General features: G+C 54.3%; 8 protein-coding genes across 8 annotated transcripts; 3 read left to right on the top strand and 5 right to left on the bottom strand.

Annotated features, from left to right (window-relative positions):
• Nucleotides 1-4: 4 nt before the first annotated feature.
• CC84DRAFT_1129947 (mitochondrial precursor proteins import receptor) lies at nucleotides 5-2525 on the bottom strand. Its single transcript, XM_018175844.1, has 4 exons — nucleotides 2014-2525; nucleotides 1540-1908; nucleotides 437-1483; nucleotides 5-386 (listed from the first exon to the last, which is right to left on the bottom strand). Exons 1-4 carry the CDS (start codon nucleotides 2404-2406, stop codon nucleotides 312-314), a joined length of 1884 nt encoding a protein of 627 aa, XP_018030425.1. The 5' UTR covers nucleotides 2407-2525; the 3' UTR covers nucleotides 5-311.
• A 567-nt stretch (nucleotides 2526-3092) lies between these two features.
• On the top strand, nucleotides 3093-4462 carry CC84DRAFT_1156064 (uncharacterized protein). The gene is made up of 2 exons (XM_018176962.1): nucleotides 3093-3512; nucleotides 3565-4462. Exons 1-2 carry the CDS (start codon nucleotides 3237-3239, stop codon nucleotides 4321-4323), a joined length of 1035 nt encoding a protein of 344 aa, XP_018030424.1. The 5' UTR covers nucleotides 3093-3236; the 3' UTR covers nucleotides 4324-4462.
• Nucleotides 4210-4607, bottom strand: CC84DRAFT_1263782 (uncharacterized protein; the record flags this gene model as incomplete). Its single annotated transcript, XM_018185258.1, has 2 exons — nucleotides 4210-4483; nucleotides 4538-4607. 2 exons carry the CDS (start codon nucleotides 4605-4607, stop codon nucleotides 4389-4391), a joined length of 165 nt encoding a protein of 54 aa, XP_018030423.1. The 3' UTR covers nucleotides 4210-4388.
• A 1240-nt stretch (nucleotides 4608-5847) lies between these two features.
• CC84DRAFT_1102985 (uncharacterized protein) lies at nucleotides 5848-6571 on the bottom strand (the record flags this gene model as incomplete). Its single annotated transcript, XM_018174991.1, has 2 exons — nucleotides 5848-5920; nucleotides 5994-6571. 2 exons carry the CDS (start codon nucleotides 6569-6571, stop codon nucleotides 5848-5850), a joined length of 651 nt encoding a protein of 216 aa, XP_018030422.1.
• Nucleotides 6572-6979: 408 nt separating this feature from the next.
• On the top strand, nucleotides 6980-8714 carry CC84DRAFT_1168939 (MFS general substrate transporter). Its single transcript, XM_018179530.1, has 3 exons — nucleotides 6980-7341; nucleotides 7394-7985; nucleotides 8039-8714. The coding sequence occupies exons 1-3, from the start codon at nucleotides 7223-7225 to the stop codon at nucleotides 8642-8644; spliced, it is 1317 nt and encodes a 438-aa protein (XP_018030421.1). The 5' UTR covers nucleotides 6980-7222; the 3' UTR covers nucleotides 8645-8714.
• Nucleotides 8715-8837: 123 nt separating this feature from the next.
• CC84DRAFT_358379 (uncharacterized protein) lies at nucleotides 8838-9862 on the top strand. The gene is made up of 3 exons (XM_018185891.1): nucleotides 8838-9170; nucleotides 9222-9389; nucleotides 9447-9862. Exons 1-3 carry the CDS (start codon nucleotides 9031-9033, stop codon nucleotides 9610-9612), a joined length of 474 nt encoding a protein of 157 aa, XP_018030420.1. The 5' UTR covers nucleotides 8838-9030; the 3' UTR covers nucleotides 9613-9862.
• CC84DRAFT_1222381 (uncharacterized protein) lies at nucleotides 9852-10490 on the bottom strand (the record flags this gene model as incomplete). Its single annotated transcript, XM_018183363.1, has 3 exons — nucleotides 9852-9981; nucleotides 10028-10285; nucleotides 10333-10490. The coding sequence occupies 3 exons, from the start codon at nucleotides 10488-10490 to the stop codon at nucleotides 9852-9854; spliced, it is 546 nt and encodes a 181-aa protein (XP_018030419.1).
• A 257-nt stretch (nucleotides 10491-10747) lies between these two features.
• CC84DRAFT_1168936 (uncharacterized protein) lies at nucleotides 10748-13265 on the bottom strand. Its single transcript, XM_018179529.1, has one exon. It carries the CDS (start codon nucleotides 12765-12767, stop codon nucleotides 10806-10808), a length of 1962 nt encoding a protein of 653 aa, XP_018030418.1. The 5' UTR covers nucleotides 12768-13265; the 3' UTR covers nucleotides 10748-10805.
• Nucleotides 13266-14042: the final 777 nt, after the last annotated feature.

The following is a 14042-nucleotide window of genomic DNA, read 5'->3' as shown; positions in this document are numbered from 1 at the left end:
TGATGCTGCAAAAGCTGAGATGTCTTTTCATTCACGTATTAAAGACTTCTACATCCCGCCACCTTCGTTTTGTACACATACCCCGCGAAAGCCAAACCGTAATCATACATGACAAGATAATCTCGACAAGCGCAACGCGATCAAGTCATATCCCCCAGTCTAAATGCAGCCATTTGGTAGACAGGATCAGGAGAACGTGACAAAGTTTTGTACAAAGAACCACAATGGTACTCTCGACCAACTCTCTCCCTCAGCTAAAAGCGCATGAGCGAGATGCAAATGGATTACATGATGATGAATAGTCAGCAGGTTTACCGCATGCCAGCTCCCAGTCCAGCGCCCATCTGACCTAGCCGCGAGGCAAGTCTAGGGTACTTCTCTTGCACCTGTTGATCGTTAGTTTATTCCGATGCAGAGAGATGGATGGGAAACTTGCCTCCAACTGTGTTCGTGTGGCCTCCGCATAGCTGAGGGCGTTTACTATCTCGCCTTCTGTCCGAGACAGCTCCGCCGCCCGCTCGAAATACTTGAGCGCCTCTGTGACCTTTCCTTGCTGCAGAAGCAGTTGTGCCATGGTTGCGACCGCAATGTCGCACTCAGGGTCGATGATAAGTGCCTTCTGGCAGAGCTGCTCCGCCTCGCCAAAGTCGTTCTTCCATTGGAACAGCGCGAGCGCCTTGTTGATGAGCGGGAGGACGTTGATGAACAAGGGCTTATTCTGCTGCTCCATTTCCACGGCCGTGTCGAACTTCTCAATAGCTTCCTGGTACTTTTGCTGGTCGAGAAGAAGCTCGCCGTAGTAGTTGTACACGTCCGGCACCTGCGGGAAGTTCTTCATGCAGCGACGGAATGTTGCCATAGAGGATGCGATGCTGCCCATTTTGTATTGCGTGACACCCAACTGGATGTGCGAGAAGATGAAATCCTTGTCCAGGTCGATAGACTTTTGGTAGTCCTTAGCAGCCTCACCGAACTCGGCCTTGATGAAGTGCAGTTGTGCGCGGTGGTAGTAGATGTCGGGGTCGTCTTTGTTCTGAGCAAGAGCAGCTTCGAAGTCGGCTTCGGCAGCGGCTGGGTTTGCGAGTTCCAGGTGCATGCTGGCGCGCTTGATGAAGCTCTGGGTAAGCGACTGCTGGAGCTCGACACTCTTGTCCATGTCGTGGAGCGCATCCTCGTTGTCGCCCTGGAGGTATCTAAAAGTGCCGCGCATGTTATACGCGAAAGATTCGTGCTCGCCGAGATCTCCAAGCTCAAGCGCCTTCTCGAATGACTCGGCAGCTTCGGCGTACCCTTCAGCAGTCTTGGTGCTCATGGCGCGAAGGCCTTTCCTGAGCTGGCCCTTGCCGCTCTCTTCGTCGAGCTCTGCGTCGTCGTCGAGGCCGGACGGCGGGGGCTTAGGTCGGAAGCTTTGGAGATAGTTTGTGACGAATGTCGGGCTCGGCAGCTTCTTCTCCTTTTGCGCAAGGATGGCCTTGCCCTTCGCCTGTGCGGGTGTCAGCATTTGCGTCGGGCATTTTGGGATGGGACGGTCAGTCATACCTCAGCAACCTTCTTGAGCAGACGCTCGACGCTCTGGGCACTGCTCTCGTTCCTGAAGCCATCGATGATACAGCTAGCAGTGAAATCCAAAAGCGCCTCACTGTTGCGATCCACCTGCTCGTATGCGTTTGCACGGCGGTTGAGCGCCTTGACGTATTCGTTGTCAAGGTTGATGGCTGCGGTGGTGTCCTCGATGACCTTGTCCCAGTTGCTCATGGCATTCCAGCACGCGGCACGGTTCGAGTAGAAGACGGGATCCTGCTTGCACAGAAGCGCTTGTCCGTACAGGTCTATGGCCCGGTTGTAGTCCTTGGAGCCGTACGCCTTGTTTCCGGCGGCCTTGAGCTTGGCCGCGTAATCTTTCCGCTCCTGCATATCGTCAGTAAAGTCTCAATCACCAAGTTAACCCAGCAACATCGGTCTCCAAAGAATGCCGCAAAAGACCATGCGCTGACTCTCCATTCGCACACATACCTCGTCCGAAAGCGACCCAACGGTGCTCTCGTCCACATGCGGCAGCTCGTCTTCAACGGCAGGCGCGACGGTCGCCTTCTTCGGTTCAGGTGCGGTTTCCTGCTCCTTTGCAGCCTCCTTCTCGGCGCGTTCCTTGGCCCGTCTCTTCTCGCGCTTGGTCTTCTTCTTGTTTGATGACGGCGACTGTGCGCCTGCATCCTTCCTGTCTTCTGATAGATAGTAGATCACACCTCCAGCGCTGACCACGAGCGTGAGACCCGCGACTGTGTAAACAACGCCCTTGTGCTCGGATGCCCATGATGATATGCGGTCCCACAGGGAGCTGGAGCCTGCTGGCGGAAGTGTGACGGGAAAGGGACCCGGCCCGACCGGAGCTGCTGGGTTGGCCGACATGTTGGGTCGCAGAAGAGGGCTCGAAAGCTCGCGCAAGTCGACTGGTGGGAAGGATTACAATTATAAAGGTTGGGTCCGAAAGGAAGTAATGGGAAGAGATGAAGCTAGGAAAGACCGGACGCAGCCAATGGTGGAAGTTGGTGGCGATGGTAGGTGTTGGCCTCGAGGTTGAAGCTCAGGGTCAGAGAAGTTTTGGTGCTCAGACCATCACACGTCATCCAATCCACGCGCCAGCAGCTTCACAGTTCGCAGACTCGCCAACATCATCACTTGCGGAAGCATATTCTGCTTGACAAGGCTGGTGGATGTGTCGTTGTCCTGTTCATAATCCAAGCAGTACCGCCAGTGTCTACTCAAGGAGGCACAGAGGCACTCTGCGGCGCATCGCCTCTATGTCTATACACGCGATGGCAATGCTTTGATGTTGTCAATCCTCCGCGCTCTGTTTGTTTTGCGGCCTATGACATAATCTGGTATTCCATTGGACCTTGGTACGCACAGTGCACAGAACCACTCGTCTTCGAGTGTGCACTGGCTTCTGCGACCTGAGACCATTCAACCTTGAACAAGTTCGATCACGTGACATGACTCTCCGTAGGGTGGTCTCCCCGCTGGCGATGCTTAGCTGCGGCTTGCCCACGGGCGATTTCTCAAGTTTCCCGTTTATATTCATATCAATGCACGCGGTTCTGCATGGTATCGCAGTTTCGCCCCATGTTGAGCTGCGGGCGCTACGTCAGCTCCTCCGCGAATCATGTTCTGCTTCGTCTTAAACACTCATCACCAGAGTCAAGACACATCTTTTGCGTTGTCGCCACGTCTTGAATATCATGGAGTCTGAACAATCCTTCCACCTTTTCACTTCCATCCGGTATGATCCTTTACTTTTGGAATCGGCCGAAAACTCCCTGCCCATATTAAACTATGTGGCCCCTTCCCCATTCTACATGCTCATCTACCACCGCGACCGCATGCTCGAGGCCGCACAGCATTTCGACTTCCACGCTGTAGCCCAAAGGCTCGAACATGGCGAATCACTACATCAAGAGTTGTTACAAGAAGTAGCGGCATATCTGCACCGAGGAGGACACGATGGGCCACTCAAGGTACGTCGCCAACCACGCCCCAGTGAATCGCACAAGCCGAGACCACCCACAGATGCGCATCCTCTTCGACAAGGCCGCAAACATGACCATCGACTTTGCTCCCACACCCGCAGTCCCCCTCTCAACCCTCTACCCCGCCTCCTTCGACCCACCACGCCCAAAACCCATCCCCCATCCCGCAAACCCGCAAGCCCTGCCCTTCCAGCCCTCCCCCCTGACAGGCGGCGCCCTCACCCTCGGCTCCACCGACACCCTCCCCCCCACCCCATCATCAGACCCTCCCCCACCACCAGAATACCACCTACGCCTCGACACCCAGCCCACGCCCACCTCCGCCTTCACCCTGCTCAAAACCACTGTGCGGGAACAATACGACGCTGCCCGCGCCCGCGCGCTCCCTGCAAACCCCTCCGGCGCCCCCTACGCCGAAGTCATCCTGTACAACTCCACGCACGAGCTTACCGAGGGTACACTGACCACCATCTACTTGTTCCGCGGCGGCCGCTGGGTGACGCCGCCTGTCGGCGTGCCTGCGGGCGAGTTTACCGCACAGACGCTGAAAGATGCCGTGGGCGAGAGCGTGGATCTGGACGAGGGCGAGCTGAGAAGACCGTTTGCGGGGAGGTGGGGGCACAGCGTGAGGAGTGCGAAGGTGGGGGCGGGCGGGCAGAGGGGCACGAGCAGGCGGTGGGCGCTGAAGAAGGGGTTTTGTATGGAGGAGCCGATTAGTGTGGGCACGGTTGAGGTGGGAGAGGGCGTGTGGATTAGTAGTGGGGTGAGGGGATTTGCTTTTGGGAGGGTGGTTGAGTAGGATGGATAGTTCAAATAACCTGGCATTTGAATTGGCTTGAGCTTGGTATAGTGCAGATGGGCTATCTAGTCTGAGGCGGGGGGCTGGTCCGCTGCGTAGACCCCAATGGATTTGATGTTGGACCTGATCTTAATTGGGATATCGCGTTTCTCGTCCGCGGCTGGACATCGTCAGTCATATAGCGGCACATGAATTTGGTGCGTAAGCAACGCACCTCCTATCGGGGCAGCAAATGCAGTGCTCGCAGCCGCGACCGCAACCAATATTGTCTTGAAAACCTGCATTTTGGATCACAAGGTAGTCATGGAGTAGGGGGATAGAATTGTGAACGACTGTCTGCGCAGGAGTAGGCATTGACCGTGCAGATACGAGATACCATTATACTCTGAGTATGCATGCTAGACGATTAGCATACTTTGTCTCCAGCCGCACCCATTGCTTGTATCCTCCAACTGCCTCATCAGGGCCACAACCCATCCTACTCGCAACGTACTTCGTCATCGCATACACAGTATCCACCCCAAATCCTTTCAGCTATGCTGAGACCGCCAATCATATTGCTCGCTCGATGGCCGGCGAATCATTTCAGTCATGGCTTCTGCATTGCAAATGCATTGGTGTTCTTGTTCTCTATGATCCTGGTCGTGGTGGCATACACGCGTCCAGTGACGGATTCGCAATGCGTCAGGCTCTACACATGGTGTAAGTCTCAGGTTCAACACGTATCCCGACATTGCTCCTAGAACAAAGGTCAAGCACCCGCATTCGAAGCCGTCGAGTACCACGAGGAGGACTACACCGACGCCTTTCGGCAATCATCCAAGATTCGCGGAAAACCGACGCCAGAGCTCGACGAGCGATGGCTGAGGCTCTGGGACTGTAAGTTCGTCGATGTGTCCCCGTCTCGAAACATCTGGAGCTAAAGTCGATCAAGACCGTGAGTTTGACGTGACCGAATCGGCATGACCGCTTATGAACCGCACGGCAGACCCCAGCATTGTGCGGACACCGAAGGGCGGTAGTGCAGCTCTGCTGTGGGGGATGCATCAACTGCACTGCCTGGTAGCTCCCTCCTCTCACTGGGTCTCGAAATTATGCTGAGGGAATACACCAGGACTGGCTGCGGATGTGGTCGTATAAAGAACACTACATGGCATGCGACGGCCAAATGCCCGAACACTTCCAGGGCCTCTCTAACAACCTGATCCGCACGCATTTGGATCACCGCATTGATGTGCTCAGGCAGGATATGATGTGCCATGTGGATATGACGCCTTATTTCATCGTGTAGGTGCGTTCCTCTGGACGAGATATCTATTGCTGATACAGATGTGGTATAGATGCGATGAGACGGCTCCGGTTGGCGAGACATTCGACTTTTCACCGCAGCAGAAGTGTCGTAACTTTGATAAGATTCGGCAATGGAATGTAGAAAATCTTGCTGTAGATTGATGGGCTGGGTATTATTCGTGGAGCTGTTGGTACAGAGATGTATACAGTGCGTTGGGCAGTAGAGCAAGCGCACTAATTGTTGCCGCTTTCGAGCTCCTTCAATCGCCGGACGAGCTTCTCCCTCAGATAAGGCGTAAGGCCGAGGCTGCTCATGTCAGTAGTGTCTCAACAGGTAGCTGTGCCGTTGGTTGCGCCACGCTTCATGATATGGTACTCACATGCCCTCGCGGGTGAGAATCCTGTATGTTCCACTATCCTGCCAATTCCCGATCAATGATCCGTCCCCGTCAACCTCGACGCTTCCGAAGATATCTTCGGGCCACGCGATCCTGCCCCAGTCGGGAGGATTTCGCTGGTCACTGACGTGAATCCAGCCACCTTTATTCGCACCGCCCATGCCTGCTTGCTGGTTGGCGGCGCCGGCCCCATCGCCGCCGCGCTTGTTGGGTTGGCCAAGGTTGAACCCACCGGGTGAAGCAAAGGCAGCCGCCTGTTGCTTGACCGAAGGGTCGTTGATCGCATGCGTAGCTAGGACTGACTGCAGGATTGGATGGAATTGGCGGTTTTCCGTAAACGAGTCTGGGGTTGGCGGTACGGAGGTGGTCGCTCCCAGTGCGAGTTGGACGTTCGGAGGCTCAGTGGGAAGCAGCGTGAGGAGGGAGCGCGTCGCGTCGAGCGGGTGTTCGAAGACGTAGATGTGCGGATTCGATGGGAGCGTCGAGACGGCTCGCACACCGAGAAAGGGCTTGGAGACAACCGGGAGGCGCACCGCTCGGAGCGTAGCGCGGCAAAGCATTGTTCGGATGGGGTGTCTGTTGGGGAAGCAATGATGGCATCGCGGCCATCTTTTGGAGCTTCCCGCCATTCGTCAATGACGCTTGAGACGCCGACAACGCTTGCCCAAATCACCACTAGCGTAACCCCACCAAAGAAGTCTGTACACTGAGAACCCTTGCATCTCATACTACCACATTTTGTCAGCTTGCATCTGGTACTGCAGGATCCGTGAAAAATGTCTGCGGATGCGACTAGGCGCGGTCCCGTGGAGAAAAACACAGCCGAATTGTCACGAAGTAGACGCAAGGCAGATGATGTCGAGGAGCAAAATGTTGACCGAGAATCGGAGGCAGACATTGATCGCATCGAAAAGGTGTACAGGTGTGTGGAACGCTGCTTTTGATCATGTGATATCTAACAAGCAGCAGTAAGCTCGATCGAAGGATCTTGCCAGGTGCCCGTCTTCGCCCCAGCATTACCATCCGATTCCTAACGTCGCTCAGCCTTCTGGATCCTCTACTTCATGTGCTCTGCCATCCGCTCCAACATCGGTCTGGCGCAGACTATGAACATAGCCCAAGGCCATGATCTTGCCTCAGAGCTCAATCTAACCCCAAAGCAAGTGTCGACTGGTCTGGCCTTGTTCTATGTCTGCTACGTAATTTTCGATATGCCCAGCAACTTGCTCATGTCCAAACTGAGTCCGCATGTATGGATGAGTAGGATTGTCACAGGAGTGGGCATCATTGGCATTGGTCTGACGGGCATGAAAGCTGCGTGGAGCTTCTAGTGCGCTTTCCCCTCCTCTCTGTAGCATAGACCGCCGCTGACGCCAATCTAGCCTCCTCCGACTCTTGCTTGGTATAGTTATCGCAGGCATGTGGCCTGGCATGTCGTACTACCTCACCCTCTTCTACCCGCCTTCAAGGACTGGTAAGCGAATTGGCCGCTACTTCACTGCATCTCAAGTTTCTGCTGCCGTTGTCGGTCTTGTTTCAGCTGGTTTCCAGAAGATGGACGGCTTGGGCGGCCTCGTAGGGTTCCAATGGATGTTCCTTCTCTATGGCATCGTGGGGACTCTCGTAGGCATCTCTCTCCTATGGTGGCTTCCGGATCGGCCTCTGGCTCCTGGCGAAGTTCGCGAGAAATCATCCTGGCGCAGATTCATCCCTGACAGTGCACCCGCACTGACTGGCGAGGATGCCCGGATTCACTACGAAGATCTAACTCGTGTGTACCGTCGCAAGGTGTGGACGATGAAGGACCTCTGGCACGTTGTCATCGACTGGCGTTTGTGGCCGTTGGTTGTTATGTACTTCGGTGTCGTTGGTGTCGGTATCGGCACTCAGGCCTATGCTTCAGTCATCATCCGCGGCATCAATCCTGATCTCTCAGGCATTAACCTCTCGTTGTTGACCGCTCCTATCTGGATCGTAAGTTGCTTTCACATATGAACTACATGCGTACGACGACTGACACCGCCCAGATGGATCTTATCGCTATTCTCATCTTCACCCCACTATCCGACCGATTCCACCACCACCGCGCCGCTTTCTTCTCCTTCGCAGTCCTTATCCAGATTGGTGGTCTTCTCATGACTACCTTCGGAGGTGGCGCGAAATCTTGGACTCGCTACGGCGGTCTCCTTCTCGTATGTATCTCACCCAGTACTTTCTTACAGCAATCCGTTAACCACCACGATCAGGTCGGCTTCGGGTTGGGCCCCACAGTGCCTATTTGCATGACATGGACGAACGAAATCTTCCAGCCCCGCCACGGCGAAGTCGGTGTCGCCGCAGCGTCCGCACTCGTCTCCGGACTGGGCAACCTCGGCTCCATCCTCACTACCTATGCGCTATACACTGGATGGCCCGAAGATGCAGTTGGCCCGCACAAGTACCGCAAAAGTAACCTTGTCATGATTGGAATACTTTGCGGTAGTATCCTCGCTGCTGGGACGATGGTGGTGTTGCTGAGAGTGTTTGGGGACGGTATGTCCAGAGACGGCAACGGTGGTGAATTTGTGGACGGGGCGGCGCGCAGGGAGATACAGCAGAGGGGATTCAGGAGGATCTTGCCTTTCAAGCGGTAGAGTGCCGTGCGGAACATCGCGGAGGCTGTCGAGAGTGTTACATGGAAAAGGACATTCGATGTACGAGAGGACAGATAGGTGGCGTAGGGTCACGTTGCCCGCGTTGAGGGCATCGCCCGTTCGTTTCAAGTCACGCCATGCATCACGCTGAGGTGATCGAGAACGCTACAAAGACTACGTTATTACAACAGCGCCGTCTCTTCCCGGAAAGCCCAGGTCAAACTAGTGCGGAACATGTGATTGGCTACGCACATGGTCGTATGATCGTGAAAGCCAACTACAACACCCTTTGAAAAGCGCACCGGGACATCGTTGCAGACGAACAAGCAAATCACTTCGCCAAATCCCCAGACCACTCCTATCCTGTCGACCAACGACTCACCAGAATGATCGCGGCTTTCCCCTCCATCCGCCACCGTGATGCATCCTTCTCCACCCCCGACCAATCACAAGGGCGCAAAACCGTCAATACCACCGGCCTCGTCATATCCATGGCCATCTCGCTCGGCTTCATCGTTTTCCTCTTGTAAGCCTTGTCCTGCACACATTCCTTCTGAGAGCGTTAACAACGGCCCAGCACGCTCGGCTGGTGGCTCGGTCGCTTCCGACAGCAAGACGGCAAGCCGCAGTCACGCCTGTCAAATCTTAATGCAGCAGTCCCGCGCATGACGTTCAAAACGTGGTATAAGCAGGATGTGGCGCATCGGAACGACGGAGGGGAAGCAGCGGTGAAGGAGCAGGTCTGGTGTGTCAAATCGCAATGAACAGGTGTATTGAAATATGAGTGCTGATGTTTGTGCAGTGTTATATGCCTAGAGGGGATTCGGCCGGAGGACGATGTGAGGGCTTTGCATTGCGGGCACTGCTACCATGGGGAGTGCTTTGATCGGTGGTATCTTAGCTCGAGGGGGTTTTGTCCGCTTTGCAATCGGTCTGTGTTTTCGGCGGGACGAGCGGCGACGATGTGATGGCGTCGCGAGACGGAGAGGTACTGCTAAACTAAATGTCAATGCACTATTGTAACATGACATTCTTCTCGGATGCATTGGGTGAGAGAGGGGTGAGAGATGCCGCTGTACGCGACTGGAGGATTCTTGCCGCAATACTAGTTGCTAAGCCAGACTTTGACGGAAACTGGACCTCGAAACTCGCACTACATCCGCATTCCATCTCAGCTGGACCATAGATGCTTATCGGAGCCAGTTCCTCAACCCAGCAAAGGCGATCTGTCAGTCACTTCACTTCGCTCAACACGCTCCTCGTCGTCTTCCTCATCCTTCTCTGACACCCTGTTCCACGCCCAGTACGAATACCCAAGCGTCGGGTAGTAAACCACACTGTCCAAATTTAGCACGCATCCCCGGGAGAACTCAATCTACTCACAAAAGCACGATACTCGCCAGCGCCGCGCGGCTCACCCTCGCCCCCACATGACACGGCCCCCTCCACTCATACTCCCTGCAGTGCGCTACCCACGGCCCAAACGCCGCATCGAGAATGAACCAGAGCCACAACGCAGTCGCCAAGACCGATTTTGCCGTCTCGAAAAGCACGTACTGGTACGGCGAGATTGCGGCTTTGCGCTGCACGTAGACGCAGAAAATGATCCCCGCTGCCAGCACAGCAGTGGTGCTGTTGCGGCTGTGATTGTCAGCAGGAAGAGGTTGGGAGATGAATAGGCGAGGTACAGGAAATAGTAGATTCCAGCATTGTGCCACGGTTCCAAGAAGGTGTCAAAGGCTTCGAAGCCGAGCCACAGGCATATTGGGAGCGCGATGATGGCTTGCCAGATCCCTGCGCCGCGGAGCATCTGTTGGTCTAGTGGGAGGCGGTCGGGTTGCGACATTGTTAGTGAATAGGCAAGACTTGTAACGTAGTGTGGAGATCTCGAACACTGCTGGAATTGGGGCTTTGGTGGTGTAGTTGTCAAGATTGCTGCCTGGAGGGATTGAGACAGGGTAGTTGGCGAGAGAACGCCTGATTCACGGTTTACGGGTTTCATGCACGACACAGACTTTTAATATATGCGTAGCTGGAGGAGTCTCGATCCCAAAGAGCTCTGCAATATATGTTATAGTTCAAGCCTTTTTCGAAATTTGCTTTGCTCTGAAGAGTAAAGAATTATCGATTTCCAAGTTTCACTATTTATACTGCAACCAGTTCACAAATTCTTGAAGTAATCACTGTCGCTCAACGCTTTCATGAGGCGAGGGTAATCCATGGGAATGCCCAGATCCCAGGGCTTCCACGATTTGGGTTTCCACGATTTCGGATCAGAGTAGTCCGAACAATACGGTTCTGAATATTTGGTTCGGTAATGTCCGTTTGGAGTGAACAAAGGACGATGGCAATGCTGTGCCAGGACCTCGCTGGGCGCGATGCGCCAGGCGGCAAAACCGTTCACATCCGAGGGTACCTGCTTGGTGACATACGCCTGGTAGACTTCGTCCGCAGATGCCTGTAACGCCTCCTTCATGTAGTTAAGGTTCCGGTCGTTCGCCGACTCGAAGAGCATGGAGTCTCCGAAAGCGGCCCATTGATCTCCGCGCTTGTTCCTCACAACCAGCCCGCGCTTGTTATCTTCGTCGTGCATGAATTTGGAACAGACGTCAGGGGCAATGGCCAGTATATCTCGAGCGTGATAGGTAAGTTTGGCAGTCAAGTATGGGAGCACGAAAGCGTCCTTGGCACCTTGCAGGAGCGCCTGCTTTTTGGATTCCGCGTTCATTCCCTTGGTAACCTCCTGATAGATGTCATTGATGATGCTGCACACCTTTTCGATGGCGTCAGCTGGAGAGTGGAGTGTGCGTCGCGGAGTTCGGATGTGCCCCGAAGCGAAGCAGTCGCCCAGGTAATGGTCTGCAAAGGCGTTCATGGCGTATGCGATGTCGAGTTTGCCAGCTGCAGCAGCGCGCAAGGCACACGTGTGACCGGCGTTGTAAGCTGTATGTGCATCATCGCCGAAGTGATCGAGATTGAGCAGCGCCATGCGTGCGTAGCTTGGTCCGTCGCGCTCCATGGTCGCCTTCGTGAGTTTCTCGTCGGTTCCAGTGATGGGGAGTGCAGAGACGCTGCTGGGGTCGTTGCTGCTCAGGTCCTTATAGACCTGCTTCGTGGACCGCCCACTCTGGATGGCTTCTTCGACCGCCTTCATCTCCTTCGCATTGATGCTGTCGATCAATGGTGCCTCCTTGGATCCACTCGCAGCTTTTCCAAGTAGGTTGTATGCATCCAGAAAGTATTGGCATTGCTGCTCAAAGCTCGAGCCAGTGCATATCGGGTTGTTAGTCGCAAAGAAATCACCACCAAGGCCATTGATCTGACCGTATGTCAGCTTGTTCCCGTTCTCAAGATTGAGACGCCTATCTCCTGCCCTAACAGTTTCGGTCTCTGAGAATTTGAGCCTAAGTCGGTCGCCAAGGATGGCATGTTCTGCATAGTTGAAGTGATCGGCATGCGGATAGCACCCGAGTATTGGCAAGCCGTCTTCGTCAAGGGATGACGGACCAAACACGTACTTCCGGCCGAGTTGGTAAACTAAGTGAGCTGGTTCCCTCTGGACAAGCTCGGGCCATGCATGAGATGTGGGTTCAGGATGCTGGGTGTCGACAATCAGCGACTCAAGCTTGTTTTTGAAGACTTGAAAATACGGCTTCGTTGCATCTTCGTCGTTCACCACCAAACAGAACTCCGACGGCCATGCTGGGTGCCTCTCTGGCTTTCCTTCGGCATTCCAGGAGATTTGATATTTATCTCCCATGAACTCGTATTCAAAATCGTTGATCACGCGCACTTTGATCTCTGGCTCGGTTTCAGCGGCTGGAGTCTCGACGGACTCATTCTGCACAAGAGCTGGAGTCGCTTGGTCTTCTTCATCGACCGCTTGCTGGAGCATTGCCGTGATCTCTTTGTAGTTTTCCGGCTCGGCACAGTGGGTGACTCCATCCCAGAAAGCGAATAATTGTCGTGCAGTTAACGCGACGTCTTCGTCTTTCTGCTGGCTATCCCCTAGTTCGTTGGTCTCATCGTCAAGTTGAATCTCGTTGGTCTGCACCTTTGGCTCTTTCTCAGGTAGGGGACCACCGACGGGAAGCACCACTGGGGCAGTAGCCAGATCAGCCATGGTGGCTTTTAAGGGAACAAGTGTCAGAGAAGATAGTGATGGAGTATGAACGGATGAGGCAAGCGGGTCGAGTGTTCTAGCTTGTTATTCAAGGCCTCGATGAAAGATGGTTTGCAGAAGAGCAGGACGATGGAAGGTTACTTATAGACTTGTTATGGAGCCCACGACGGAGCTGGACGTTGATTCTGGGCATGAGATGGTTACTTGAGAATGCTGGTTAACTTCATCCAGACAAGAGAGCTCGCCTGTCCTGGTCATCCAGTGCCAGTTCTCGAGGCGGGCTGAGGGATAGTCGCTAGAGCGCAGCGGCGACCCCGCCATCATGTCCGGCCTGCGATTGCGCAGCTACTGGGATAAAGACTGTATTCAATGGCGCGTGAAGGCAGCAGGACCGTCTGGACTCGGAATGGTACACTATCGGCTCGGCTCGAGGCTCTCCATACGGCTTGTACGGACATTCGTGGCTAGCTGTGAATCTGAGTCTAGGCTTGGCCAAGCGCACGAGGCTGGCCGGGGTTGCCGCTAGCGCTTGTCGTGATTGCCATCTTGGGTCGAACGGGCCTGTAAACAGTATACTTTCGGCGTCTTTCATGCAGGTGCGACACAACCTATCCACAATCAAGCGAGGGCGGCTGGGCTTTGAGGTCTGGACAGACACCCGCTTGCTGCTAGGCTCGGTCCGCTTAAGTGGACCGTAGGCATCATTTTCAGCTAAAGAGTACGTTGATTCTCATTCGAAGCCGTGGAGGTTCATTCGCTACAAGCTCGCTTACCGTAGTGCTTCCATCCTGGCGCCAATGTGACAGAGAACCTTTTCTCCGCGCTTTTGAAATGGACCTAAAAGCTCGACGCTGTTGCGTTCTGCAACTGTGTTTCCAATCATGGCCCATTCTGGTTAGAGGCAGATGTCGGGTCCTGGGCGGTTAGCTTGAAATAGAATCGTTCGTGTTCGCGCCTGCAATCTTCGCCATGGCTTAGCGGCGTGAACTGCACATCGGGGGATACCAAAATCAACTGGAGTCAATGCTCGCATTACGGTTTACAAAACATACAGCCCAGAACCCAGGTGTGAAACCATCCACTATAATGTTGTGAATACTTGATCAGTCAACCAGACGGAATGTAGGTCCAAATTAACGAGTTCCTGGCAATAAAATGCGGAGTCTGTAATTTGATCTAGACACCCATATCAGAACCATCGAAAGAAATAGCCAACAGGTGCTTGTGATCTGCCAGGGAAGTTCCCAGCCCTGATTATGGTCAGTTCTGGGTTCC

Source organism: Paraphaeosphaeria sporulosa, assembly GCF_001642045.1.
Source record: "Paraphaeosphaeria sporulosa strain AP3s5-JAC2a unplaced genomic scaffold CC84scaffold_13, whole genome shotgun sequence".
Taxonomy (NCBI): Eukaryota; Fungi; Ascomycota; class Dothideomycetes; order Pleosporales; family Didymosphaeriaceae; genus Paraphaeosphaeria; species Paraphaeosphaeria sporulosa.
The sequence above is the reverse complement of the archived record's forward strand: the minus strand, read 5'-3'. Positions and strand labels throughout refer to the sequence as shown.